General features: G+C 54.9%; 3 protein-coding genes and 1 long non-coding RNA gene across 34 annotated transcripts in view; 1 reads left to right on the top strand and 3 right to left on the bottom strand.

Moving 5' to 3' along the window:
* Positions 1 to 2,533: 2,533 nt before the first annotated feature.
* Positions 2,534 to 7,019, bottom strand: MRM1 (mitochondrial rRNA methyltransferase 1). The gene is made up of 5 exons (XM_002719251.5): positions 6,099 to 7,019; positions 5,901 to 5,994; positions 3,422 to 3,554; positions 3,219 to 3,338; positions 2,534 to 3,065 (listed from the first exon to the last, which is right to left on the bottom strand). The coding sequence occupies exons 1-5, from the start codon at positions 6,971 to 6,973 to the stop codon at positions 2,923 to 2,925; spliced, it is 1,365 nt and encodes a 454-aa protein (XP_002719297.5). The 5' UTR covers positions 6,974 to 7,019; the 3' UTR covers positions 2,534 to 2,922.
* A 444-nt stretch (positions 7,020 to 7,463) lies between these two features.
* DHRS11 (dehydrogenase/reductase 11) lies at positions 7,464 to 15,218 on the bottom strand. Its single transcript, XM_008271169.4, has 7 exons — positions 14,755 to 15,218; positions 11,986 to 12,195; positions 9,768 to 9,862; positions 9,088 to 9,217; positions 8,474 to 8,566; positions 8,210 to 8,275; positions 7,464 to 8,088 (listed from the first exon to the last, which is right to left on the bottom strand). The coding sequence occupies exons 1-7, from the start codon at positions 15,094 to 15,096 to the stop codon at positions 8,047 to 8,049; spliced, it is 978 nt and encodes a 325-aa protein (XP_008269391.4). The 5' UTR covers positions 15,097 to 15,218; the 3' UTR covers positions 7,464 to 8,046.
* On the top strand, positions 15,110 to 23,218 carry LOC127484373 (uncharacterized). Of its 3 annotated transcripts, none has more exons than XR_007911282.2 (3): positions 15,110 to 15,305; positions 16,907 to 16,995; positions 19,448 to 19,792. It is a non-coding gene; the product is annotated as an uncharacterized lncRNA (long non-coding RNA). The 3 variants fall into 3 exon arrangements; XR_011383559.1 differs by lacking the exon at positions 19,448 to 19,792 and adding an exon at positions 22,965 to 23,218 and having other exon boundaries at positions 15,121 to 15,305; XR_011383560.1 differs by having other exon boundaries at positions 15,132 to 15,433.
* Positions 18,398 to 23,601, bottom strand: part of GGNBP2 (gametogenetin binding protein 2) — a 42,097-nt gene continuing 36,893 nt past the window's right edge. For 23 of the 29 annotated variants that reach the window (XM_051824691.2, XM_051824692.2, XM_051824689.2 and 20 more), the window contains 5 exons: positions 21,591 to 21,738; positions 21,154 to 21,279; positions 20,924 to 21,072; positions 20,174 to 20,422; positions 18,398 to 19,032 (listed from right to left, as the gene is read on the bottom strand). In XM_051824691.2, coding sequence (XP_051680651.1) covers positions 18,829 to 19,032; positions 20,174 to 20,422; positions 20,924 to 21,072; positions 21,154 to 21,279; positions 21,591 to 21,738 — 876 coding nt within the window. In that variant the 3' untranslated portion in view covers positions 18,398 to 18,828. The remainder of the gene's footprint in view (positions 19,033 to 20,173; positions 20,423 to 20,923; positions 21,073 to 21,153; positions 21,280 to 21,590; positions 21,739 to 23,601) is intronic. The other 6 variants (XM_051824695.2, XM_070061017.1, XM_070061029.1 and 3 more) reach the window with 1 other exon arrangement.

Below are 23,601 nucleotides of genomic sequence, written 5' to 3'. Positions count from 1 at the left end.
GGACACCCAGAAGAGGCTCCTGGCTCTTGGCTCCGGATTGGCCCAGCTCCAGCCATTGTGGTCATTTGGAGAGTGAACCAGCAGATGGAAGACTTTTCTCTCTGCCTCTCTGTGACTCTGCTTTCAAATAAATAAAATAATAAATCTAAAGAAAACAAAGACAGAAACTTACCCAGAATAATATTTGATCCAACATCCACACACACTATGGCCTAGTCAAGTTGCTACCTGAAATTCCCAATCAGAGCAAGGTTTGCATTCTCATGTGCTAGTCCTGGGCTGCACAGTTCTTTACAGAACACTGCCGGGGCTCGCTCTCTGTCCCCAACTCTGCCTTTCAAATAAATAAATCTTTTTAAAAATTGAATAAAAAGAACCTTCTCATATTCTCTCATTTTTAAAAAATATTTTATTTATTTATTTGAGAGGTAGAGTTATAGACAGTGAGAGGGAGAGAGAGAAAGGTCTTGCTTCCATTGGTTCACTCCCCAAATGGCCACAACAGCCAGAGCTGCGCCGATCCGAAGCCAGGAGCTAGGAGCTTCTTCCTGATCTTCCACACGGATGCAGGAGCCCAAGCACTTGGGCCATCTTCTACTGCTTTCCCAGGCCATAGCAGAGAGCTGGATGGGAAGTGGAGCAGCTGGGACTAGAACCAGTGTCCATATGGGATGCTGGTGCCACAGGCAGAGGATTAACCTACTGCCAGCCCCGTATTTTCTCATTTTTATAACTCCCTTTTTGAAAAAGGAGTGAATGGAGCCAGCATTATAATGGCACTCTCCCCATTTCACAGACGTGGAGACCGAGAAGCCATCGTGAAAGCCACACAAAGACCCTCGGGGCTGGAAGGGAGCTCATCCTGGCATGCACTCAGGAGCAGGTGGCACGGACAGTAACAGTTGAACCCGGCCGCAGTGGTCAGCTGGGGCACTGACCGCTGCGGCAGGGGCATCGGAGAAACGATGACCACAGTGCCTCCGGGCACTGCACCATTAAGTGACCCCCTCCCCCAGCCACGGCTCCTCAGGTGCCGCCCAACTGAAAAAACCCGAGCAGAGGCCAGAGCCAGGCCAGAGCCAGGGCAGAGCCAGGGACGCGTATCCCACGGGGACACACGCTAGGGATCAGTGGATTTGATGGGAGCTTTTGTCTTTCTTCAAAGTGCAAACTTGGACTGTAAAGAGACATCTGAAGCCCTTTTTAAACAGATGTTGCTGTCAGCTGGCATCACCACTAGAATTCCAAAAGAAATGCATTCCAGACAGATCCCAGGGGGGCTGGTGTGTGTGTATTACTTATTGAGCACCTGCTGTATGCACGGCACTGAGTATCTAGGGAGGGGACTGAGGCTTGAGGGCAGGGAGCTTACCCAAGGTCACACAGCAATCAGGATTACAACTGAGGGCTTGCTGTCCCCTAAACCCACACGCAGTTCTCAGCCAGGAGTGGTTTTGTCCCGTGGGGCACACGTGGCAAGGCATGGGGACATTTCTAGGGGAGGGTGCTATTGGCATCTGGTGGATAAAAGCCAGCCGTACCGCAAAATGTCCTACAACACACAGCACGGTGCTTTCCCATAAAGAATTACCAGCACCAAGTGCCCAGGGTGCAGAGGGTGAGGAACGCTGCCCTGGCGGTTGTCTTGGCCACACACCCGACGCGGGCCAGGCGTCTGGCACAGCGGTTACAGCGCCTCCCGAGAGCCCACATCCTGTGGCAGAGGGCCTGGTGCGAGTCCTGCCTCCATTTCTGACCCAGCTTCCTGAGGCAGCAGGTGGCTCAGTACTTGGGTCTCTGCCACCCACGTGGGAGACCCAGATTGGGTTTCGGGACTCCTGGCTTCGGCCTGGTCTTTCTCTTTCTCTCTTTGTTTCTTTGATAGGCAGAGTGGACAGAGAGAAAGGTCTTCCTTTGCCGTTGGTTCACCCTCCAATGGCGGCTGCGGCCGGCGCACCGCGCTGATCCGAAGCCAGGAGCCAGGTGCTTCTCCTGGTCTCCCATGGGGTGCAGGGCCCAAGCACTTGGGCCATCCTCCACTGCACTCCCTGGCCACAGCAGAGAGCTGGCCTGGAAGAGGGACAACCAGGACAGAATCTGGCGCCCCGACCGGGACTAGAACCCGGTGTGCCGGCGCCGCAGGCGGAGGATTAGCCTATTGAGCCGCGGCGCCGGTTCTCGCTGCCTTTCAACTAAAGCGAAAGGAAAAAAAATTTTTGTGATGCCCAGGTGTCACCCAGACCTATCACTTCACACTCTCTGGGGTTGGTGCTGGCCCGCCCGGCAGCCCTGCTGACCCGGGAGGGGGACCACCCTGTCTGGGTACAAGACAGCCAGCAATCCAGTCCTCAGGGCCTCCAAGGGCAGGGCTCTGGCTGTGGGCTGGCTCCTTCCACTAGGACGGAATGGCCCACACGTTCGCCTCTTACACGCCCCACCCCCACCTGAGGCCGCCTTGGCCTGAGGTTTCGGGAAGACTGCGGGCCACAGAGCGAGGCTGCCACCTAATGGGCGAACCGGACAGACGCTCCCATTTGCAGAGCTGCCCACTGGATACCAGGCCATGTTTTATTGGCTCCTCACAACAGCCCTGTGAGGTAGGTGCAGCCAAGGCCCCCCGGTAGGCCCACGCATTCGCCACTTGGCGGGGAATCCGACCCCTGCACTGGGCCGCCCGCTCCCCTGACGTCCAGGCAGGGAGGACACTCACCCCACCCCGTCCTGGGCAGAGCTGGAAATGAGCGAAATGCCACCCGCAACTGCAAGTCCAACAGCGAAGCAGGAGTCTGAACTTCCTCTCGAGGCGCCCTGCCCCGGAGACGATGGGTCAACATCCAGGCGTGGGACAGGCCGAGACTCGGCCCCTGGAGGCCGCGGGTGTACGTGCCGACTCGGACACACGCACGTCTCGGACCGTCCATGTCAGCCGCCATCTTGGTTTCCTGAGCCGGGGGCCGCCCCGGGGCCGGGGCTGAGAGGTCCTGTGGGGTCTTGGAGAAGCCGCCCTCCGTCCCCGTCTGCGGGGAGGGCCTTCCTCTGGCTGCAGATGGCGTGGAGAAGAATCCCTGCAGGCCAAGGGGAAGAGAGGGCGGGAGAGGAGGGAGCACGCAGCACCCCCTCCCCTCATTCAGCCTTGAAACAATGCATTCTCCGGGACAGGAGAGGAGCTGCACCTGTGTGGTGGGCGGGGCGCGCAGCGGGAAGGGAGGCAGGCTCACCTGCAGCCACGGAGACATTCAACGACTCCAGTCCGGGGGGTAGCTGGCGTCCGGGCAGGATGGTGAGGAGGCGGCGGCAGGAGGCCTGCACCTCCTGGGACAGACCAGAGCCCTCGTTCCCTGCAGGGCACAGGGCAGAGGGTGAGGGTGCCCCGGCTGGCTACCCAGATGTTGAGCACAGAAAGGTGGGGACATCCACCTACCCAGCACAAGCAGAGTCGGCCGGTCCCACAGGAAGTCCAGGCAACTGGTGACGGGGACCTCGGACGACTGGGCAGTCTCAGGCCCTGGGGGGCCCACGGCGCCGGCCACGAGCCAGCCCTGCCGTGCTCTGGCCTGCAGGGGGCAAGGAGGCACGTTCCAGCTCACCAAATCTTCCCCCGAGCCAGGGCCGGGGGCAGCCCGGCCTTCCCTTCACTCCTGGCCCATCCGTTGAGGTCAGCCAAGACCCCAAGATCCGGGTCAGGCCGGGCTCTGCTCTGGGCCCTGGAGATAAGCCAGTGAACTAAGCAAAACTCCAGCCCACGGAAGAGTGGCTGGGGGAGACCTCAATGAAGGGACACTTGGATGCAGATGTGACGGCAACACATCCCGGGGGAGAACATTCCAGATACCAGAGGCACGAGAGACATTCCAGAGGCCAGCAGGCACCAAGGCCCGTCCGAGGCAGAGTCAGGGCACCAGTGGCAGGGGCAAAGCAATGGGGTGGGCGATGCAGAAGCTTTGAAAGGCTCCAAGCAGGTCCAGCTTTGTTCAGTAAGTCTCTCTCTGCTGGCCGTGCCGGGAGCCCACAGCAGGAGGCCGCCAGTGAGGAGGTGCCAGGGGCTTGGGCCAGACCGGTAGCAGTATGGATGGTGGGAATAAGGGCCTAAGCTCCAGGTAAAGCTGAAAGGGCATGGGTGTGAGAGCAGGGAGGGCCGCGGACAAAGCCAAGGTCTGGCCCAAACGACTGCAGGGAGGGAGCCACCACTGACTGAGGCAGCTGGGGCCCAGGAAGAACCAGTGCTCAGGAAACGTCAAGTCTGAAACGCCCATGAGACGGCAAAGGGCGAGCTGGGGGGTGGGGCAGGCCACTGGATGAGCGACCCAGGCTGGGAGGTGCACGTGGGCGGTAGCGGAAGACAGGCGACGTTTCGTGTCTTCAGACGAGTGGACACTCCCAGAAATGAGTCTGTCCAGACGTCGAAGGGCTGAGACCTGGGGCCCGCTGATGTTTGGCGGTCAAGGGGTTCAGGAGGAACCACCGAAGGCAACTCCAAGGGAGTGCAGAGCAAGGCAGGCGGAAGCCCAGGTGACCAGCGTTTCAAGGAGGGAGGCACGGTCATCTGTGCAGACACTGTGGACAGCGCGAGTCAGAGAGGACCGAGAAGGCACACTTGGCTGTAGCAACAAGGGGGGCACTGGGGACCTGGACAAGGCTTGGGCTCAGTATGTGATGGGGGGGCACGTATGCCTGCCGGCCACTGAGAGAGAGGGCGGCTGCGACAGGGGCGGACCCTGACAGCAGCGGGGCCAGCACCGGCCCCTCCGGCCCCTCCGAGCAGGTCTTCCCCAGCAGCGGGAGGGCGGACCGAGTCCTGGCCCGGATGCTGGCAGGAAGAGGTCGGGGTGCCGTCTGGGGCTCACAGGAGGGCTCTGCCAAGTGTCTCCCGTCTTTTCAGGGGCTACTTGTTCAGGGGCTGGAAGTGAGGCCAGCGAACACCGCTTCCGACCAGGCTTGGCCAGAGCTCCTCCAAAGGAGGCTCCTATAAGAAGGTAAAGCCAGGAGACGCCTCCAGACACACTCGCGGTTCTGCATTAAGCAGCCTCGAGCTACACGTGGTGATGAGGCACCTGCAACGTGGCTAGTCCAAACTGACATGTGCTGCATGTTGAATTTGATACATATAACTACAAAGTACTCTAATAATATTTACAATGATTATACGTTAAAATTATAATCTAATACTGGATGGATATTAATTTTAATGCTGGATAATTCTGGAAGAAACACATTATAAGATTATTTTCACCTTTTTTTATTTTTCAACATAGTTACCAGAAAATCTTAAATTACGTATGCGGTTAGTTATTGAACACCCTTGTGCCACACACACACACACACACACACACACACACACACGCCAAGCTCGCCAGAGGGGCTGCCAAGTGTGGAGCAATACTGCCCCCTGGTGCCCAGCCAGAGAAGTACAGCTAAAGACAGGTGCACGGACACCCCCCCTCCACACACACACACCACGGCCAAGAGTTTCTTTAGATGTGGTCCCTTCCTGGGTATCAAAGGCTAAAGCTCCCTTTGTTCACAGATCCTTTCGGGTAGTGCCCCTACTCCAGGGGCCCAGCCTTCCTGTCCACTTGCTGCCCACGGCTGAATAACAAGCACTTGCTAAGATCTGCTAGGTAGGGGATGAGACGCCGCAGTAGGCTTACAGAGGAGGCAGAGCTGTAAGCCTAGGGAAGCAGTGCAGGAGGCAATAACGCGCCAAGCCCCCACCTTCAGACAGGGCTCGCTCTGTGCCTGAAATACTCCGGGACGCTTCCCTTCCGAAAGGGGACTACGAGGCCTTAGCAAGCAAAGCCAACAGGTCCCCTGCTCTGTCCCTTCCCCCGTTATCTGCTGGCAGAACGCCCTGGAAGAGGCTCGGCTGGCCTCACTTCCACACCTTCCCCTCTCGCCATTACCTGTAGAAAACCGGCCAGGTCATCCGTAGAGAACACGTCCATCACCTCCATTGCCCCTGCGCTGGCCTTGCTGACTACCGGGGTGAGCGGGCAGCTGCAAGGTGCCCCAATCCCCGCATTAGGCTGGGCAGTCTCGGGCCGGCGCCCTTCCCGTCCCGGGCGCTTCCCACTGCACACGGGGAGTAAGGGACATCGTGCCTGCTTCTCCGGCTGGTGATGACCTTATCCACTCCAAGGAAGTGAGCGGAGCGCAGCACGGCCCCAAGATTCCGGGGATCCTGGAGCCCGTCGAGAACGAGCCACAGCTGCTGGGGGTCGGCACCTGGGCCCGCCCCCATGGTCTCAGTCCAGGGCTGGGGCTGCAGAGGGCTCACCTCCATGCAGACGCCCTGGTGGACCTGCTGGCGGCACAGGGCGTCCAGCTTTTGCCGTCTGGGCCGCAGAACCGGGATGCCCCGCGCCTCGGCTGCCCGGAGCAGCTCCGCGCGCTCCCCCTGCAGCCCGGCCCTCCCGGCCTGGAGCAGAAGCCGCGCCACGCGGCGGCGGGCGGCCCGCAGGGCCAGGAGACACGGGGACAGGCCAAACAGCAGCTCTAGCCGCGGAGCCGGCGCCAGGTCATCCAGCCGCAGGCGGCCGAGCTCCTCCCCACCCGGCCGCACCCCACGCCGCGCCTCCTGGGAGACAGCGCGGGTCACGAGGCGACCAGAGCAGCCCCGGGTCGCGCCCCGGACGGCCGGGAGCAATCCCATGGCCCCGCTGCGGTTACCCGCTCCCTGGGGCTCACTCTTGGGCACTGGGAAGCAGGGGAGGCGACGGCTGCCCCAGCCGGAACCCAGCTCCGAGACTACCCAGAGCCGCTCCGCAGAGCCACAAGCCCGGCTCCATGCCTCCCGAGCTTCCGCGTTCGGGCGGCCCCGCCCCCGGCCTGGCGGCGTCTCGCGCATGCCCGGCCCCCAGGGCGTCCCCACAGCGCCCTCTGCGGGGCTGGCTGAGCGGCGCTCCAAGGTGTGGCTCACTCTGCTGTGACCTTCGAGGTCCCAGGAGGTTTGGGGCGAGGGGGCCGGGGGCTGCATTTACCACACACCAGCAAGAGACACCTCAAGAGGATGAGATGATCGTCCCGTTCGACGGAGCCAGTCTCGGCGCCTCCCTCCCCGCTTCAGGGGCTGGTGGCTTCCCCCAGGCTTTTTGTCACACCTCCTGTTCCTTGGCCACTGATTGTCTTCCAGCGTGGCAGCTCTGGGCCTGTGACTGCCTGCTGACAAGCTAGCTGGTGCCCTTGGCCTACCCCCAGGGATCCAGACAGGAGCCACCCTTTCCAGCCCGCCCCGTACTGCACCTACTCCTGTGTCTGCACAGTGCTGGTGCTCTTCTGCCTCCAGCCTTGCACACCCGGCTGCCTTCTCTGTGTCTTTGGCAAATTCCTGCCCATTGTGAAGATGCAGCAGGAACACCCTCCCCCCCAATCTTGAGCCCACCTGAGACCATCCACACTCAGGGGGAAGGCAGGACCTTCCTTAACCACAGAGCCGCAGAACGGAGACACACTTCTGAAGCCGAGGCTGGTTGGTGTGATTTTTCTTTAATGATCACAGTGAGATCCTCTGGGAGCTGGGCCTGACACTGCTGCCACAGGCAGAGGTGGTGATGACCCCAGCAGCAGCCCAGATGCCAACACTGGAGGGAGAGCGGGGGCAGGGAGAGGAGGAAGCCTGGGGCCCAGGATAACCACTCAGATAGAAAGTGAGGGCCTCCCTCCACCACCAGCACCCTGAGGGCCAGGGGCTGGCGGACAAGAAGACAGGAGCAGTCCCGCTTTGGGCCACAGCCCCGTTCCCAGATCAAAGGGAAGAGACTGAGGACAGCAAAGGCGAAGGAGCCAAGGTGAGGGGCGAGGGGCGAGAACAAGCCCAACAAGCCCGACAAGCCCGACAGAGAAATGACCTGGGCACCACCTCCCCGCCCCAGCCCATCACCTTTGCTATGGAAACAATTTGACAAAGTGATACAAAAACCTCCAACAAATGTTCTAGCCCTTGGGGGAGTGGGGGCAGGAACGGGACCCAGGGTGCAGCAATCAGAATCTGAAATCCAGAGGCAGGAGCCAAGCCTCGCGGGGTGGGGAGGGAGGAGCTCCCTGCGGGCTCTAGGACATCTGCTCCGTGGGTCTCATCTGGATGTCTCCGATCTGTGGAAGGCACAGGCGGGGGGCAGCCCAGACACTCTCCCCGCGCCCGTCCGACCTCCCGGCTCCCCTCCTCCGGGGACGCCTGGGCTCCTCCAAGGTGCGGACACCCGAAGACACTCACCTGGACATGCGGAGGGGTGCTGAGGACGTAGATGACAGCCTCGGCCACATCCTCGGCTTTGAGACACTGAGAGCACCGGGGGGGGGGGGGGGAGGGGGGTTGAGACAAGGACAGAGTGGACCCCACCCCACCACCCCCGCCCCGTTCCCCTCCACCACCAGGGTTCCTCCCGACACTCGCTCCCGCTCCGGCCCTCAGGGAAGGGTGACAAGCTGGCTAGGAGGATTCCCTCTGCCTTCACTTAGGGACCGAGCAGGGCCCCACCTTGATTTGCTCATAGGTGGCAGCTGCTTTCTCAGGGTCCTTGTCGTAGAGTCTGAAGGCGAACTGTGTCTCCACCAAGCCTGGAGAGATACACTGGGCCAGCAGAGAGGGCTGCTCAGGACGGAGCTTGGCCGGGCCACAGGGAGAGTGGGGGAAAGCAGGAGACCACAGGCTGGCCCAGTGCCCCGCCACTGCCGCCAACAGTGACCGTGATGTGCGCTAGCTGTGCCCATCCTATGTGGCAAGTCAATGTTTTACAGAATCGTGTCCCCACTAAATAGAGCAGTTCCATTTGACAAATGAGAAGACGAAGGCTCGGAGAGGTTCGGGACTTGCCCAAGGTCATGCGGTCTTCAAGGGGCCTGGTGTCCGGCCGCTGTGCACCTGATGTTCCGGTCCCCTGCTTCTGCTAGGCTCCTCCCACCATGTTCCCCTCAAGCCAGCCCCCCACCCGCTGGCTCCTGAGTGAGTGACATGAGGACACTCGAGGAGCGCAGAGCCCAGGAGCTCCGCACTTGTCTGCTTCCAGGGGCTGGAAGCGGTGCACCCTGGGCATGGGGTGGGGCGGGCGTCTCTGCCCACCCATCCCCACCAGGGCTAGGCCACACCCTCACCGTGGCACGGATGTGGGTCTGGGCCTCCCGCAGCTCTTGCCTCAGTCCTTCTGTCAGCGCGGTGACGGCGTACTTGGTGGCACTATAGAAGTGCCCCGTGGACTGGGGTACCACTCGGTGGCCAGACATGCTGGGTAGAAGGAGGGGAGGGGAAAGCCAAGTGAAGCCCCAGGGAGACCGCAGTGCCCCTGCTGTCCCCCTGCAGCCAAGTCCATCAGCCAGACGCCGACAGGGAAGCCATCTAGAGGGCACCTCTGGTGCCAGCTCCAGCCCACTGCTCTAGCTCATTATTCATGCAGCTCCCGACAACCTCCTCCTCCCGGAAGTCATCCTGTACTGACCACAGAATGCAGGAAGCCAGAATCCCTCAGCCTCATCTGGGTGCTCACTGATGTGGCTCAGGCACAGGCCCTGTCCGCCCTCCCTCTGAGCCCCCGATGGCAGAGGCAACACAGCCTTTCTCCAGGCCACGGCCAGAGCTCAGCCAGGGCCTGCAGAGCGGAGCTGCTCCGCCCCGGGACAACCAGCAGGCCACACTCAGAGGGAAGGCCGAGCTGCCTCCCCCAGCGAGCCAGGGGATAGCGCATGACCACGTCGTGCCTTCCCTCGCCGTGACATTTCCACGTGGGTGTTGGCTCCCAGGCGAGCAGCAGCGGTGACCCAGGCTGGCGAGCGCTCACCTGTTGATGTTAATGATGTGGCCGTCGTCCACGCCGCGCTCCTTCATGGACTGGTAGGCTTCCCGGGTGCAGATGCTGAGGGCCAGCACATTGACCTACAGGCCAGGGAGGGCAGAGGGGCGTCTCCAGCCCAGGGCCACAGCAGCAGGGAGAGGTGGTGGGGCCGTCCCAGAGACTGATGACAGCCCCGCCCCCGCCCCCGGCAGCAGCAGCTCCTCTCCTGGCTGATGCCCCAGGCTTCCTGGACCCAGGACACTCCGGGCTGGCTCCTGTGCCTCAGGGAGTCAACTCAGTCCCTTCCCCAAACCCCTACTCTTCGCTTCTGAGGGACAGCGGCCTGGCCCCGCTCCTTCCTCAAAAGCCAAAAGCTTGCCTACGGTGGCCGAGAAGTCTCCCTGTGCAGGCGCAGACCCCGGCCCTTTCCATCGCTTCCGCTCCCACCCCACCCTCCTCGTGACTATAAGCCGGGGAGAGCAGGCCCAGCGCTCTGTGAGCCCGCGTTCCGCCCATGTCACGAGGCACAGACTCTTCAGGAGGTGGGGTGACGAGCTGCTCTCACCCCTGCTGGCAGAGGTGACCCGGTCCCGCCCGGGCTGGAATGGAGGCCTGCACAAGTGCCTGCTGGATGCTGCCTGGCCGGCCCCACCCTCTGGCCTCACCCACGAGGACAGGCAGAGATAAAGCTGTCAGCGGGGCCTTGGGTCTCTCCTCCCGGGAAGACAGGGGGCTGGCTGGGGAGTAGAGGCGCCCCTTTATCAGGTGTCAGAGCGGCGTGTGAGGAACAGGTCACCCTCAGTGTCAACGGAAGAGACGGGCACTGGGACAGGGGAGGTGTTCAGCCCAGTTACTTATCCTCTTAGCAGTGTGGGCTCGCAGGGCAGCAAACTCATTTCTGGGGGCAGTGGGAGGATAAATGAATGCCTTGGGACCATATCGGGGAGTCTCCGGGGTCTAGAGGCTGGGGCTGGGGTGGGGCTTCTAAGAGGATCCTAAGAGCCTCAGGTAGTATTCATGCTGGCACACACGGCCAGAGGCGACCCAGGTTACAGATGCTCCTGCTACAAGTAAGGACTAGGACTGCCATTCCCCAGAGGTCCTCCCAGAAGAGGGCTGCACTTCCAGGCCCCAGCATCTATCAGGTGAAGAGGATTCTAGGAGAAAAGAGGCCTGGCCAGGCCGGCGCTGCGGCTCACTAGGCTAATCCTCCGCCTGCAGTGCCGGCACACCGGGTTCTAGTCCCGGTCGGGGCGCCGGATTCTGTCCCGGTTGCCCCTCTTCCAGGCCAGCTCTCTGCTGTGGCCAGGGAGTGCAGTGGAGGATGGCCCAAGTGCTTGGGTCCCTGCACCCGCATGAGAGACCAGGAGGAGCACCTGGCTCCTGGATTCGGATCAGCGCAGTGCGCCGGCCACAGTGGCCATTGGGGAGTGAACCAACGGAAAAAGGAAGACCGTTCTCTCTGTCTCTTTCACTATCCACTCTGCCTGTCAAAAAAAAAAAAAAAAAAGAGGCCTGGTGTCAAGTTCTCAGAACACTTTCTGCCCTAGTATCACTGACCACAGGCAGCTAAAAACCTGCATCCTAGAGGCTGTGCCTGCCTGGACACGAATTCTAAGCATTTTAATACCTTTCCAACATGCACTAAAGAGTTTCCTTCATTTAAAAATACAGGCCTTCTGGAAATATCATTGTAGTGAATGGGAGAGGTGCGGTGTCATAAAAATACAATGGTCCACTCCTCTCAAAGCAATGTTACGATCTGCCTGGCCGCACTGCCGTGGAGCGGCTGTCCTAGCCTCACGCGGGGACTGTGTGCTCGCCCACACCCTACGGACCTTCTGCCATCAGGGACCTGCCTGACCTCACGGCACACTGGAGTTTGTGATCCCAGATATAGATGACATAGGTGTGTTCATCCCAAATAAGTTACGATGACGGCTAAGCTGCCCGAAGCCACAGATGCCGGTGCTGCTCTGTTTCTGGTCTTCCCATAAAGCTTGTTCTCAAATACCCACAACGCTGGCACGTGGGGATACTCAAGAAACAGCACTCTCTCCCGCATGGAGCCTTCTCCACACACAAGGAAACTGGCCTAGACTGTAAGAACTACTCCCAGGAGGGGAGCAGCTGAAGAAAGAGGCCATTCGGGGCAAGCGGCAGGAGCAGCCAGGACGGCCCGGGGTCCTCCTCCCCACCCCGGGCCCGGGCCTGGAGCCCTTACATTGAACATGTCCTTCCAGCCGCTGGTGCTGCCGTCCAGCAGCGTGTCCGGCCGGGCGAAGCCGGCGTTGTTGATGCAGATGTCCACCCCGCCGTGCTGAGAGCGGATCGCCGAGAACATGGACAGGATGTCCTCCTCATTGGACAGGTCACATCGGAAGGGGACCAGCGTCCCGGGATAGCCTGCACTTTTGCATTCAGCGGCCAGCTCCTGTGAAACCCAACAGGGGTCTAACTGGGTGAGCTGCTCTCTCCCACACCTCCCCGCCCTCCCCCACTCCTAGCAGCTGCCTTGCAGCCACACAGCACTTGTCCTGTTTGGTCAAAGTCCAGGCCAGGAGAGCTGGCCCAGAGTACAGGAGGGGAAAGGTGAGCGCTCGCGGCGACCCGGCGGAGGGACGCGAGGCCTCAGTTCTCAGAAGCAGCCTGGCCTTGCTATAGGCACACAGCCCTCTGCTGCCTCTCCCACGGCACAAGCACCTCCTCTGCCCACGGGGAAGGAGGCACCTGCCACCTGATCTCATGCTTCCCCGACCTGTGCCAGGTCAGCCAATCCTTCCCAGAAGGGCTCACCTCTGAACCGCTGCCCTCCCTCCCAGGCTACACCCAGTGTCCCCTCCCGCCGGCTGGCCGCCAGCCTCCGGACTCCCTGCCCCTGCCCTGACCTTTCTCCCTTTAAGCCCTGGCACACCACCCTCTACCCCAAGGTCTTCTGGAGATGCAGAACAAGTGGCAGGTGCCATGGAGCTGCCCGTGCGCATGTCCAGGGCCTGGGGTGCATGGAGGAGCCTGAGAGCAGAAGCCCTGACAGATGGCCATGGGGGGAGCTGGCATTCAGCAGCGGGAAGAAAACAGGCTGGCTGGCCTAGGAGTCCAGTGACTGGGCACTCGGGCCCACGAAGGGGAGGGGTACAGTGTGGGAGCGGGTAGTGCCTGGTGCCCTAGAGGGAGGCCAGCTTGGCCAGCCGCCCCAGGCACAGCCCCTTCCAGCTCCCAAACCAAGCTAGGAGGAGAGGTGACCTAGGAGCGCTCTCTCTGCTTTAACTCCATCCATCCATAAGCTCAGAGACCCCGCTTCACCTCATTGTAACTCCTCACAACCACCTCTGGGGCCAAGAACACCATCTGCCCTCTCTCTGCCTTCTTACTGTCCCCTGTGCCACCTGACCCATCGCCCCCCGCCTCACGGGCCCTACGTCAGAGACATTCTCCCTCCAGCCGTGGAGTCATGGGGCGGAGTGATCAGGGCTCCCAGCCAGCTGGGGGTCGGGAGGTAGGAAGAGAAGGCAAGAGTGGCTTCACAACTGGGGAACCCCGCGATCCTATCCCAGGTCTGATCCTCTAGGCTCCAAGGCTGGGGCTGAGAGCTGAGCTCCTAGAATACGAGACGGGAGCGGCAGAGTGGGGCACTGGTGGAGCCAGGTGACCTTGGGATTATCTGGGAGGTTATAAAGCGTACCTTTGGCCAGCAGCATGGGAGGGGACAGTCCTCCTTCCTGCCCCCACGCAAGGCGTCCTCACCCTTTTCCTGCCTGGGGACTTTGAGCTGTGGCAGAGACACAGCCCTGCAGCTAAGCACTGGCCTGAACCCTCAGGGCAAACCCAAACTTAGGACAGAGATTTCTCTCCTCTCTTTCCTCTTTGCTCCAAAAGAGCCCATTTCATGTCATTTTTCTCTGAGCTCTTGTTGCTTATCATCCTAGGGGCCCCCAACCCCATGTGAAGGAAAAAAACCAAGAGTCCCGGGTCCACCGCTTTGTTCCCTCAGGCTTACATGTTCAATGTCCTATTTCGCCTACCCAGTGCCACCTGGGAAAGTGAATTTGAGGGGCTGGCTCTGTGGCATAGCGGGTAAAGCCCCAGCCTGCAGTGCTGGCATCCCATATGGGCACTGGTTCATATCCCAGCTGCTCCACTTCTGATCCGACTCTCTGTTGTGGCCTGGGAAAGCAGCAGAAGATGGCCCAAATCCTTGGGCCCCTGCACCTTCGTGGGAGACCAGGAGGAAGCCTCTGGCTCCTGGCTTTGGATCAGCTCAGCTCTGGCCTTTGCGGCCATTTGGGGAGTGCGCCAGCGGATGAAGACCTCCCTCTTTCTCTCTGCCTCTGCCTCTCTATAACTCTGCTTTTAAATAAAATAAATATTTTTTTTAAAGTGAAATGTCATAAAATGAAGTCACTTTAAGTAAATGAATTTGAGAAAGGTCTGCCAATGAATATTCCACATATCCCTTAGGCCCACTGGTTAGCCCTCTGACACGGGAATTTGGAGAGGGGACCTGAGAAAAGCTCCAGCCCCACTCCAACCTGGGTCCAAACTCAAAACTCAAAACCTCAGCTCCTGCTCATCTGGTGTTGGGGGAGCTCCTGGGACGAGCAATCCAGTGACCACAGCCACTGAGGACGGAGAGCTTTCTTCCCTGCTCCCCTGCTGCCTAGCAAGGCCGTGGTCTCCTCAGGCCAATATCCCGGGCAGAAGCACGGGGGTGGGGGTGGGGGTGCGCCAGGGGTCAGGGGTCAGGAATCAGGTACCCAGCAGTAGGGGCAGACTGCGAACGCAGAAGGCTTGCCCTATGGAATCCAAGAGGCCTTTTCCCTGCTAGACATCCTTCCCTCCTTGCCATGAGCCCGTCGCAGCTGGCCCTGGGGTGGCAAGCGAGTGAAGGCAGGGTCACAGCCTGGCTCCGGCCACCCACCCCCTCCCCCACCACCCATGGCCGGACCCCGCGGAAACGTCTACGGGGCGTCCCGGCTCCCAGGCCGGGTCTTACCTCGATGTTGCCCACGGTGCGGGCACAACCCACCACCTTCAAGCCCTGTTGGACAAGGGCCCGGGCCACTGCCGCGCCGATGCCCACCGAGGCTCCGGTCACCAGTGCCAGCCGGTCACGCCACCTCTCCATGCCGGCCCTGGCCATGGTCCCGAGCCGCCCGCCCACCTCGTTCGGCGAGCCGAGCACTTGGACCGCGGAGCTCCGCCCAGGGTCACCGAGGCTCGGCCGCTCCCTGGTCGCCGCCAACCTGCTCGCTTCCGAGCCGCGATCCGCTCCGCCTTCATGCTGGCCGGCCTCCGGCCGCAGCTCCGCCCTCCCGCCCTCGGCGCTCGGCCACATCCCGCCCGAGGCCGGCGCCCCGCCCCTTCCGGCCCGGGGGAAACCGGTCCCGGCAGTTTGCGGTCCAGCTTTCCTGTGAGCACTTCCTCTTGCGGCCCTAGCGGGGGCTGGCTGCACCCCTAGGCACGCACACACTCGGGCTTCCTACGCCGTCTCTTCTGTTCCTGACTCCTAAGGTCGGGATGAGGAATTAACTAAGGAGAATTAAGGTGACTCCAGCTGGTGCCCAGGAAAGACTGAATGCCATGGTTGCTGGGTGACCTTGCAAAGGACTCTTACCCTACCCGATCCTTTTGCCTGAGTGGCCGACAAGAACCGAATAGTTAAAAACGGAAACGTGTGTATTGGGGAATTCTGTCCCTAAAATGGCTCAGCTGTCTCAGGATATGCAGAACTAACATTTACTGCTTACTCTGTATGGCACTTTTAAGCACCTTAACCACATGAACTAATCTGCACAGCCACCCTATGAGACGGAAACAGTACCTTCATTTGAAAGATAGGATACTAGACAGAAGGATGAAACACGGACCCAGGACGGTCCAGTCTCAGGCCAAGGATGTGCTCCTAAGAGTCTTCATTCCTCCCTCCCTTCTTGGGTTTTACTCAAGTACAGCTCACTTTGCTCTCACTTGAGATAGTTTATCACAGTACTGAAAACTTACTAACAGGAGGGTTCTTCAAAAAATTCATGGCAGGGGCTGGCACTGTGGCGCAGCGGGTTAATGCCTTGCATGGAAGTGCCAACATCCCATATGGGCACTGGTTCAAATCCTGGCTGCTCCACTTCGGATCCAGCTCTCTGCTATGGCCTGGGAAAGCTGTAGAAGATGGCCCAAGTCCTTGGGCCTCTGAATTCACATGGGAGACCAGGAAGAAGCTCCTGGCTCCTGACCGGCGCAGCTCTGGCCATTGCGGCCATTTGAGGAGTGAACTACTTGGGGATGGAAGACCTCTCTCTCTCTCTGCCTTTCAAATAGATAAATAGAGTTACAGAGAAAGGGTAGGGTGTAGAGATAGAATCTTCTATTTGCTGGTTCACTCCCCAAATGGCCACAATGGCAGAAGTTGGGCTAAGATGAAGCCAGGAACCCGGAGTTCCATCAGTTTCCCGTGAGGATGGCAGGGACTCAAGTACTTGAGCCATCACCTGCTGCCTCCCAAGCATGAGCAGGAAGCTGGATCATAAGTGGAGTAGGCTGGCACCATGGCTCACTTGGCTAATCCTCTGCCTGTGGCACTGGCACCCTAGGTTCTAGTCCCGGTAGCTCCTCTTCCAAGCCAGCTCTCTGCTGTGGCCCCGGGAAGGCAGTGGAAGCTATGGCCTGGGAGAGCAATAGATGGCCCAAGTTCTTGGAATTTGGAAGAAGCTGCTGGCTTCAGATCAGCCCAGCTTCGATTGTTGTGGCCATTTAGGGAGCGAACCAGTGGATGGAAGCCCTTTCTGTCTCTGTCTGTAACTCTCTCAAGTAAACAAATAAATCTTAAAGTAGATGCGACTGGTGTCGTGGTATAGTGGGTAAAGCTGCCGCCTGCATCCTATATGGGCTGCTCCACTTCCAATCCAGCTCCCTCCTAATGTACCTGGGAAAGCAGTGGAGGATGGTCCTACACCTACGTGGACTCCAGCCATTGCAGCCACTTGGGTAGTGAACCAGCAGATGGAAGATTCTCTCTCTGCCTTTCAAATAAATCTTAAAAAAAAGGGAGGGGGCTGGCGCTGTGGCTCAGCAGGTTCAAGCCCTGGCCTGAAGCACCGGCATCCCATATGGGCTCCGGTTCTAGTCTTGCTGCTCCTCTTCCAATCCAGCTCTCTGCTATGGCTGCCACGTGAGACCCAGAGGAAGCTCCTGGCTCCTGGTTTTGGATCAGCACAGCTCCGGCCGTTGCGGCCTTCTGGTGAGTGAACCAGCAGATGGAAGACCTCTCTGTTTCTACTTCTCTAACACTTTCAAATACATAAATCTAAAAAAAAAAAAAAAAAAAAATCAACCTATCTGCGAAGTCATTGTCCCATATGGGTGCCAGTTTGAGTTCCAACTGCTCCACTTCTAACCTAGCAGCTCCCTGTTAATACACAGGAAGATAGTCCAAGTACTTGGGCTGCGTGCACCCACGTTGGAGACCAGAATGAAGCTCCTGGCTCATGGCTTTGGTCCAACCCAGCCCTGGCCATTTCAGCTACTTAGGGAGTCAACCTGTAGATTAAATATGTCACTCTGTTGCTCCCTCTATGACTTTTCAAGTAAGACATTTTTAAAAAAATTGAAATCTGATTAAATGGTAGAAAGCTCTTGAAATTCACTTTGTCCCCACTGCACTGAGGCTTCCCTGTCCCACCACCTGTCACCAAACATAAAACTCTAAGCACATGTTTACTGACTTAACCTTGTAAATGGTAGCAAGCCTCTCCTAGTGGAATCTCCCTCCTTCTGTACCCACAAAGAGCTTGTGACAGCAGTAAACCACCAGGCCATAAGGACTTGACTGCTGGAAACAGGGTAAGGCTGAACCTGTGCTTACACAGACCGCAGTGTGGTTAATTCTCAGTGCAACTTACTGACTGCAGTCTAAATACACTGGGTAACTACCTATCAGACAACCCTTGGTTCAAATTCTGTTGTTTTCATTCCTCTAGGACAATGTGAACCTCTAAATTTAATAGGTGCTTTGCGGTACATGATTAGGCTCACTTGGCTAATCCTCCACCTGCAGCACCAACACCCCGGGTTCTAGTCCCGGTTGGGGCGCCGGATTCTGTCCCAGTTGCTCCTCTTCCAGGCCAGCTCTCTGCTGTGGCCCGGGAAGGCAGTGGAGGATGGCCCAAGTGCTTGGGCCCTGCACCCGCATGGGAGACCAGGAGGAAGCACCTGGCTCCTGGCTTTGGATCGGCGCAGTGCGCCAGCTGCAGCATGCCAGCTGTAGCGGCCATTTGGGGAGTGAACCAACGGAAAGAAGACCCTTCTCTCGGTCTGTCTCTCTCCCACTGTCTTAACTCTGCCTGTCCAAAAAAAAAAAAAAAAGAGAGAGAGAGAGAGAAAAGCAATTAAAGTTCCATTACAAAGATTATGCTAGCATGTATTTAAAGATACCCCAACAAATTTATTCTTTCAAAAGAACAGAAACCACTTCTCTTGGTTGTTGATTCTAATCAAGGGGGAACTTTGTCTTCAACAATCTTCATCTCTATGTTCATTTGTTCTTTACCTTAACATCAACTTCAGTCAAGTAAGTACCAAGTCCACAAAAGGCAAATACTAAAGTATTGCCACATATTAAACATGTACACCAACTTCTACTATGAGTATTAATAAATATTCTTTATTTTAAATTTTGCACATTGCGCTTTAACATTACATCCAAACATTTCTCAAGTGGATGTCTACTTTGTAAAACCATATATTCAGCTCATTGTCATTTCTGTACAGAAGTATAAGTACAACATTACTTTTTGCCACTAAGTTGCTTTAGTAAGTCTCACAGGAAGAGAAACATTGAATGAAAAGAGATGGCTTAAATCATATGGCAGGCCTGTGCAGCCACGCAACTAAAGACACAAGCCTGAAGAAAGAACAAACTAATGAGGATACCTCCACCGTCTCCCAAAACAAGAAAGAATCACATTGATTTAAGATAAAATTTTGCCATAAGTCACTAAATTAAGTTTTTTGAAAGAGAAGGCGCAGTAGTCATCTTGAGTGTTTCAATGAAAGACAGAGCTATTTTATTTATTTAATTTGCTCCAGCCGTTGTCAACCAGCCACTACAAATGGGCCTTTTGTGATCATTTAAGCGGCAGTATTTATTAAATTTCTCCTTCAGATGCTGTCGGTATTGTTCTCTATTGCTGTAGAACGACTGGTTATTAGCCATAAATGACTGTATTTCATCTTGTGAGATAAAGATTTCCTCATCTGAAGTACATTCAGATTCATCCTGCAAATTAAAGTAACAGTAGTTAAGACTAAGTCTTAAATTAAGAATGCAAAAATGCTATACTTAGGGAGAAGGACAGCTAAAAAGTGAAGCACTTGAGCTTTTCAGTTTAAATTTAATCACAAAAAGCCTTTAATTGAATAAGCATCATGTCATTCATCTACAAAGTACTGAAAGTAACGCTCAACTCAAATTGGGTTTGAAACTCTGAATCTAGAATTTATGCTAGAAGCCTGAGCCTAGCAGAGTATTCCCATACCTTTGCCCTTAAAACATGATTGATTAACGATGGTTATAATGGGTTACTATTTTAAGCAGACTTACCTCTAATACCACTTTTTTCTCTACCCTTTCTTACAAGGGCTACACACACACTACGCACTGTGTTACTTTAGATAATTCATTTAAATCCTAGGAATTGCAGTCATTATAAAAGGTTCTCTTGAGGCCGGTGCTGTGGTGCAGCAGATAATGCCCTGGCCTGAACCACCGGCATCCCATATGGGCACTTGTTCGAGTCCCGGCTGTTCCACTTCCGATCCAGCTCTCTGCTATGGCCTGGGAAAGCAGTGGAAGATGGCTCAAGGCCTTGGGCCCCTGCATCCACGTGGGAGACCTGGAGGAGGCTCCTGGCTCTTGGATTTGGATCAGTGCAACTCTAGTCGTTGCGGCCAACTGGGGAGTGAACCTCTCTCTGTCTCTCTGCCTCGCCTCTCTCTGTGTAACTCTTTAAAATAAAATAAATATTTAAAAAAAAAAAGGTTCTCCAAGCTCAGTTGTGCTTTATCCTATACCACACTAAAAGGAAGTAACCTAGAAAAGCAGGCTAGAGTTCAGATTCCATATTCTTTCCTGGTCTCAAGGGGTGACTACCATAAATCACCACTCAGAAAGGCCAAGTTTGCTTCAAGGAAGCAGATTCCTAGACATAATGCTACCTCTTATCATTTCTCCCAACTAGTCTCTTCTGTCTTGGTAACAAGAGAGGCCAGGGAAATGTGCTCAGCAGTTGCTTCTGAGTGGACCATGAATGGAAGGGCAGAAATGAAGTCACCAAATAATGAAATACTACTTCACTTTTTATTCTCTTCTATTCTATGTGTAAACAATTATCTACAATAAGACATCAAAGACTACTTACAAGGAGTTCAACCAAACTCTTGGCACCTTTTCCAGAATCAGGACCAAATGACGTTTCTGCAGGTTCTGCAAACTGGGGTACATTTTTCCTATGCTCAAACCAAGGCAGTGGCTGCCCACCCTTTTCGGAGCTGCAGCAGCTTTCAGGATGTGCATCTTTGGTCTTGTCACGGTGAAACACTGTGTGCACAGTATTTCCTGAGCTCTCTCGATTACCAGGATCTGTAATACAGCTTCCAAGCTTTTGGATCTGAAACCATAGCAAAAGATTTCCCAGTGAAAATGTGATTATTCTTTAAAGAAAGCTCTGACAGAACACAACTTGAAATCTTTAGAAGGAATACTAAATAGCAGCAGCCGAGACATCCTAGGCACTCACTACATGCGTGACACTATGCTAACCTACAATGCCAACGGACTGCATCTCCACACTCTCGTGGAGGGACTATTATCCCAGTTTACAAACAGGAAAAGATTAAACAAATTCCCAAAGTTACATAATAAATTTAAAAATACTGTGAAAAGAACTGGATTTCTGACTTACACGGACTGTTCTTCTTCTTCCTCTCCCTCTTCACTGTCCCTCCCACCCCACACACAATTACAAGATAAGCAACCAATGGAACCACACAGACTATTCATTCCAAAAAATAAACCCTAGCAGCTTAAGCTACACATGTGCCACTTGAAGGAAAACAGGCTGGCCTCACATAAAGAGCAAAGGTTTAAAACCACAAGTTAGGACACTTACATGTTCCTCACATTTCAACATCTTGCTTTTCTTTTTCTTTTTTTTATTTTTTCCTTTTGTGTTGTTCTCTTCAGAATTTGCCCAACATTCAACACAACTGTCACCGTCATCCTCTTTGTCTTCACAGTGATGGACACAGGAGTCATCACCTGCAGAAATCAATAATCCTTATCTACATGTTTAGATCAGCCACACAACAGAAATCACTGGGATACTTAATCTGAACCTACCATGTTCATCATGATTACAAATGCCTTCAGTGCAGGCAACATCTGAACCCTCTCGAGAACCTGTTTCACTTCCTTCCATGCTAGATGAATATCCACAATCACTACCATTACAGTGTGGAGATAAGCCTGAGAATAAATCAGGTAAGAGTATAAATTAATATACCAACAGATACATTAGGACAAAGAGTGAACCAACTGGAGACCACAGAAAATTTTCAAAATTAGTGACAGAGTAGAAAGTAATTTGAACAACAAAAATATTAGGGATTTATAGTTTATTGTTTCTGTCAAATAATAAATCAAAGAACATACATTAAGCATCTGATTAAATTACATAGTATTTGGGGGGCTACAAAGCAGTTTTCAAATTATAGATTCCAGAATCCCTATAAGTTCTTAGATTTAAAAGAGAACGGACTAAGAAATTATTTACATACCTTTCTTTATTTTAGGGGACCCCAAAAGATTGCCACTGCTGGGACAGGTACATGATGTATTTTCATTGGTAACAATTACTTCTACGCAACTATTACCATCCTCAGTGCTGCCACAGGCTTTGCAGCTACTTTCTATGAAGTCTGTTTCCTTTAAGGACCAATATCAAGAGAGAGTAAAAGTTTTACATACACCTCCACAGCGACTACATTTCCTTAATATTAATTAGACAGAAATTATGCAGTTAACAATTTAAAAGACTAGTCTCATGAAAAATCATTAAGCCACTTCAAGACTGTGAGGTAACTAAAAGTGAGTTAAAAGTTTATTATATCAAGCAGGTTTAGGATAGCAGTTCCCAAAGTATGGTCTATTCATCCGAGAGAGAGGCATTCCCTATGTCAAAACTGTTTCTTTGTTAGCATGAGAGTCAAAGAAAAGGAGAGACAGATGGACAGAGTTCTCATCTGCCAGTTCATTCCTCTAATACCCACAATAGCTGAAGCCAGGGTCCAGGACCTCAATCCAGGTCTCCCACATGGCTGGCAGGGACTCAACTATTTGAGTCATCACCTGTTGTCCACCCAGGGTGTGCATTACAGGGAAGCTAGAGGGGCTGGTGCTGTGGTGCAATGGGTTAAAGCCCTGGTATGCAGTGCCGGCATCCCATATGGGTGCCGGTTTGAGACCTGGCTGTTCCACTTCTGATACAGCTCTCTGCTATGGCCTGGGAAAGCAGTAGAAGATGGCCCAAGTCCTTGGGCACCAGCATCCATGGTAGGAGACCCAAAAGAAGCTCCTGGCCTCAGATCAGCCCACCTCTAGCCATTGCGGCCAATGGGGAGTGAACCAGCAGATTGAAGATCTCTCTCTCTCTCTCTCTGCAACTCTTTCAAATAAATAAATAAATAAATTTTTTTAAAAATTCATGATATTAAAATGGTATTTTGAGGGGCTGGTGCCATGGCTCACTTGATTAATCCTCCACCTGCAGCACCAGCATCCCATATGGGCACTGGGTTCTAGTCCCAGTTGCTTCTCTTCCAGTCTAGCTCTCTGCTGTGGCCTGGGAGTGCAGTGGAAGATGGCCCAGGTGCTTGGGCTCCTGCACCCACATGGGAGATCAGGACAAAGCACCTGGCTCCTGGCTTCGGATTCACGCAGTGCTGGCTGTAGCGGCCATTTGAGGGATGAACCAACGGAAGGAAGACCTTTCTGTCTCTCTCTTTCTCACTATCTATATCTCTACCTGTCAAATTAAAAAAAAAAAAAAAAGTATTTGGGGACCAGGGCTGTGGCATAGCAGGTAAAGCCACCACCTGCACTGTGAGCATCCTATGTGCATTCAAGTCTCAGCTGCTCCTCTTCCAATCCAGGTTCCCTGATATGGCCTGAGAAAGCAGCAAAAGATGGCCCAAGTCCTTGGGCCTCTGCACCTACGTGGGAGATCTCGAAGAAGCTCCTGGCTCCTGGCTTTGGATCGGCCCAGCTCCAGCTATCTGGGGAGGGAACCAGTGGATGGAAGAGCTCTCTCTCTCTCCCTCCCTCCCTCCCTTCCTCTCTCTATCTATCTCTCTGTACTTCTCTCTGCCTTCAAATAAATAAATAAATCTTTAAAAAAATAAAAAAAGATGGTATTTGCCCTTTCACTGTAGTATCCCTTAGGCTGATAGTAAAAAAGCAATGGTGAGTAAAGCTGATGATGCCTTGGCACAAATCAAAGTAGTAGGAACCAAAGAGTACCAATAATCATTGTATTCTTCACTTAGAGCACTTCTAGCAAAAATAAATAAAAGGATATTTTACTTAGGAATGCCTCTAACTGTAAAAATATTAATTTTGTTAGGTATCAATCATGAATAGACATCTTTTCACTTAAAGCACTTCTGTATTCCACAGTACAACAGCTCTCTCACAGAAAAGTACTTGCATAACTGAGCTGCAAGCCGAACTAGCTGCTTTGTTTTTGTACTATCAATTTCACTTGTAAGAATGACTGAGAAACAAACTATG

This window comes from Oryctolagus cuniculus, chromosome 17 (genome assembly GCF_964237555.1).
Source record: "Oryctolagus cuniculus chromosome 17, mOryCun1.1, whole genome shotgun sequence".
Classification (NCBI taxonomy): Eukaryota; Metazoa; Chordata; class Mammalia; order Lagomorpha; family Leporidae; genus Oryctolagus; species Oryctolagus cuniculus.
The sequence above is the reverse complement of the archived record's forward strand: the minus strand, read 5'-3'. Positions and strand labels throughout refer to the sequence as shown.

Excerpts from the sequence above, each read along its gene's own strand:
- DHRS11 (XM_008271169.4), bottom strand. The coding sequence starts at position 15,096 with ATGTGGCCGAGCGCCGAGGGCGGGAGGGCGGAGCTGCGGCCGGAGGCC. Across the intron at positions 9,863-11,985 it reads GCTGGAAGGACATGTTCAAT|GTCAATGTGCTGGCCCTCAG; the intron begins GTAAGGGCTCCA and ends CCTGGCCTGTAG. Across the intron at positions 8,089-8,209 it reads GCACCCCTCCGCATGTCCAG|ATCGGAGACATCCAGATGAG; the intron begins GTGAGTGTCTTC and ends TGCCTTCCACAG.
- MRM1 (XM_002719251.5), bottom strand. The coding sequence starts at position 6,973 with ATGCAGCCCCCGGCCCCCTCGCCCCAAACCTCCTGGGACCTCGAAGGT. Across the intron at positions 3,555-5,900 it reads ACCTGGCCGGTTTTCTACAG|GCCAGAGCACGGCAGGGCTG; the intron begins GTAATGGCGAGA and ends TGCCCCCTGCAG. Across the intron at positions 3,066-3,218 it reads GAATGTCTCCGTGGCTGCAG|GGATTCTTCTCCACGCCATC; the intron begins GTGAGCCTGCCT and ends CTTGGCCTGCAG.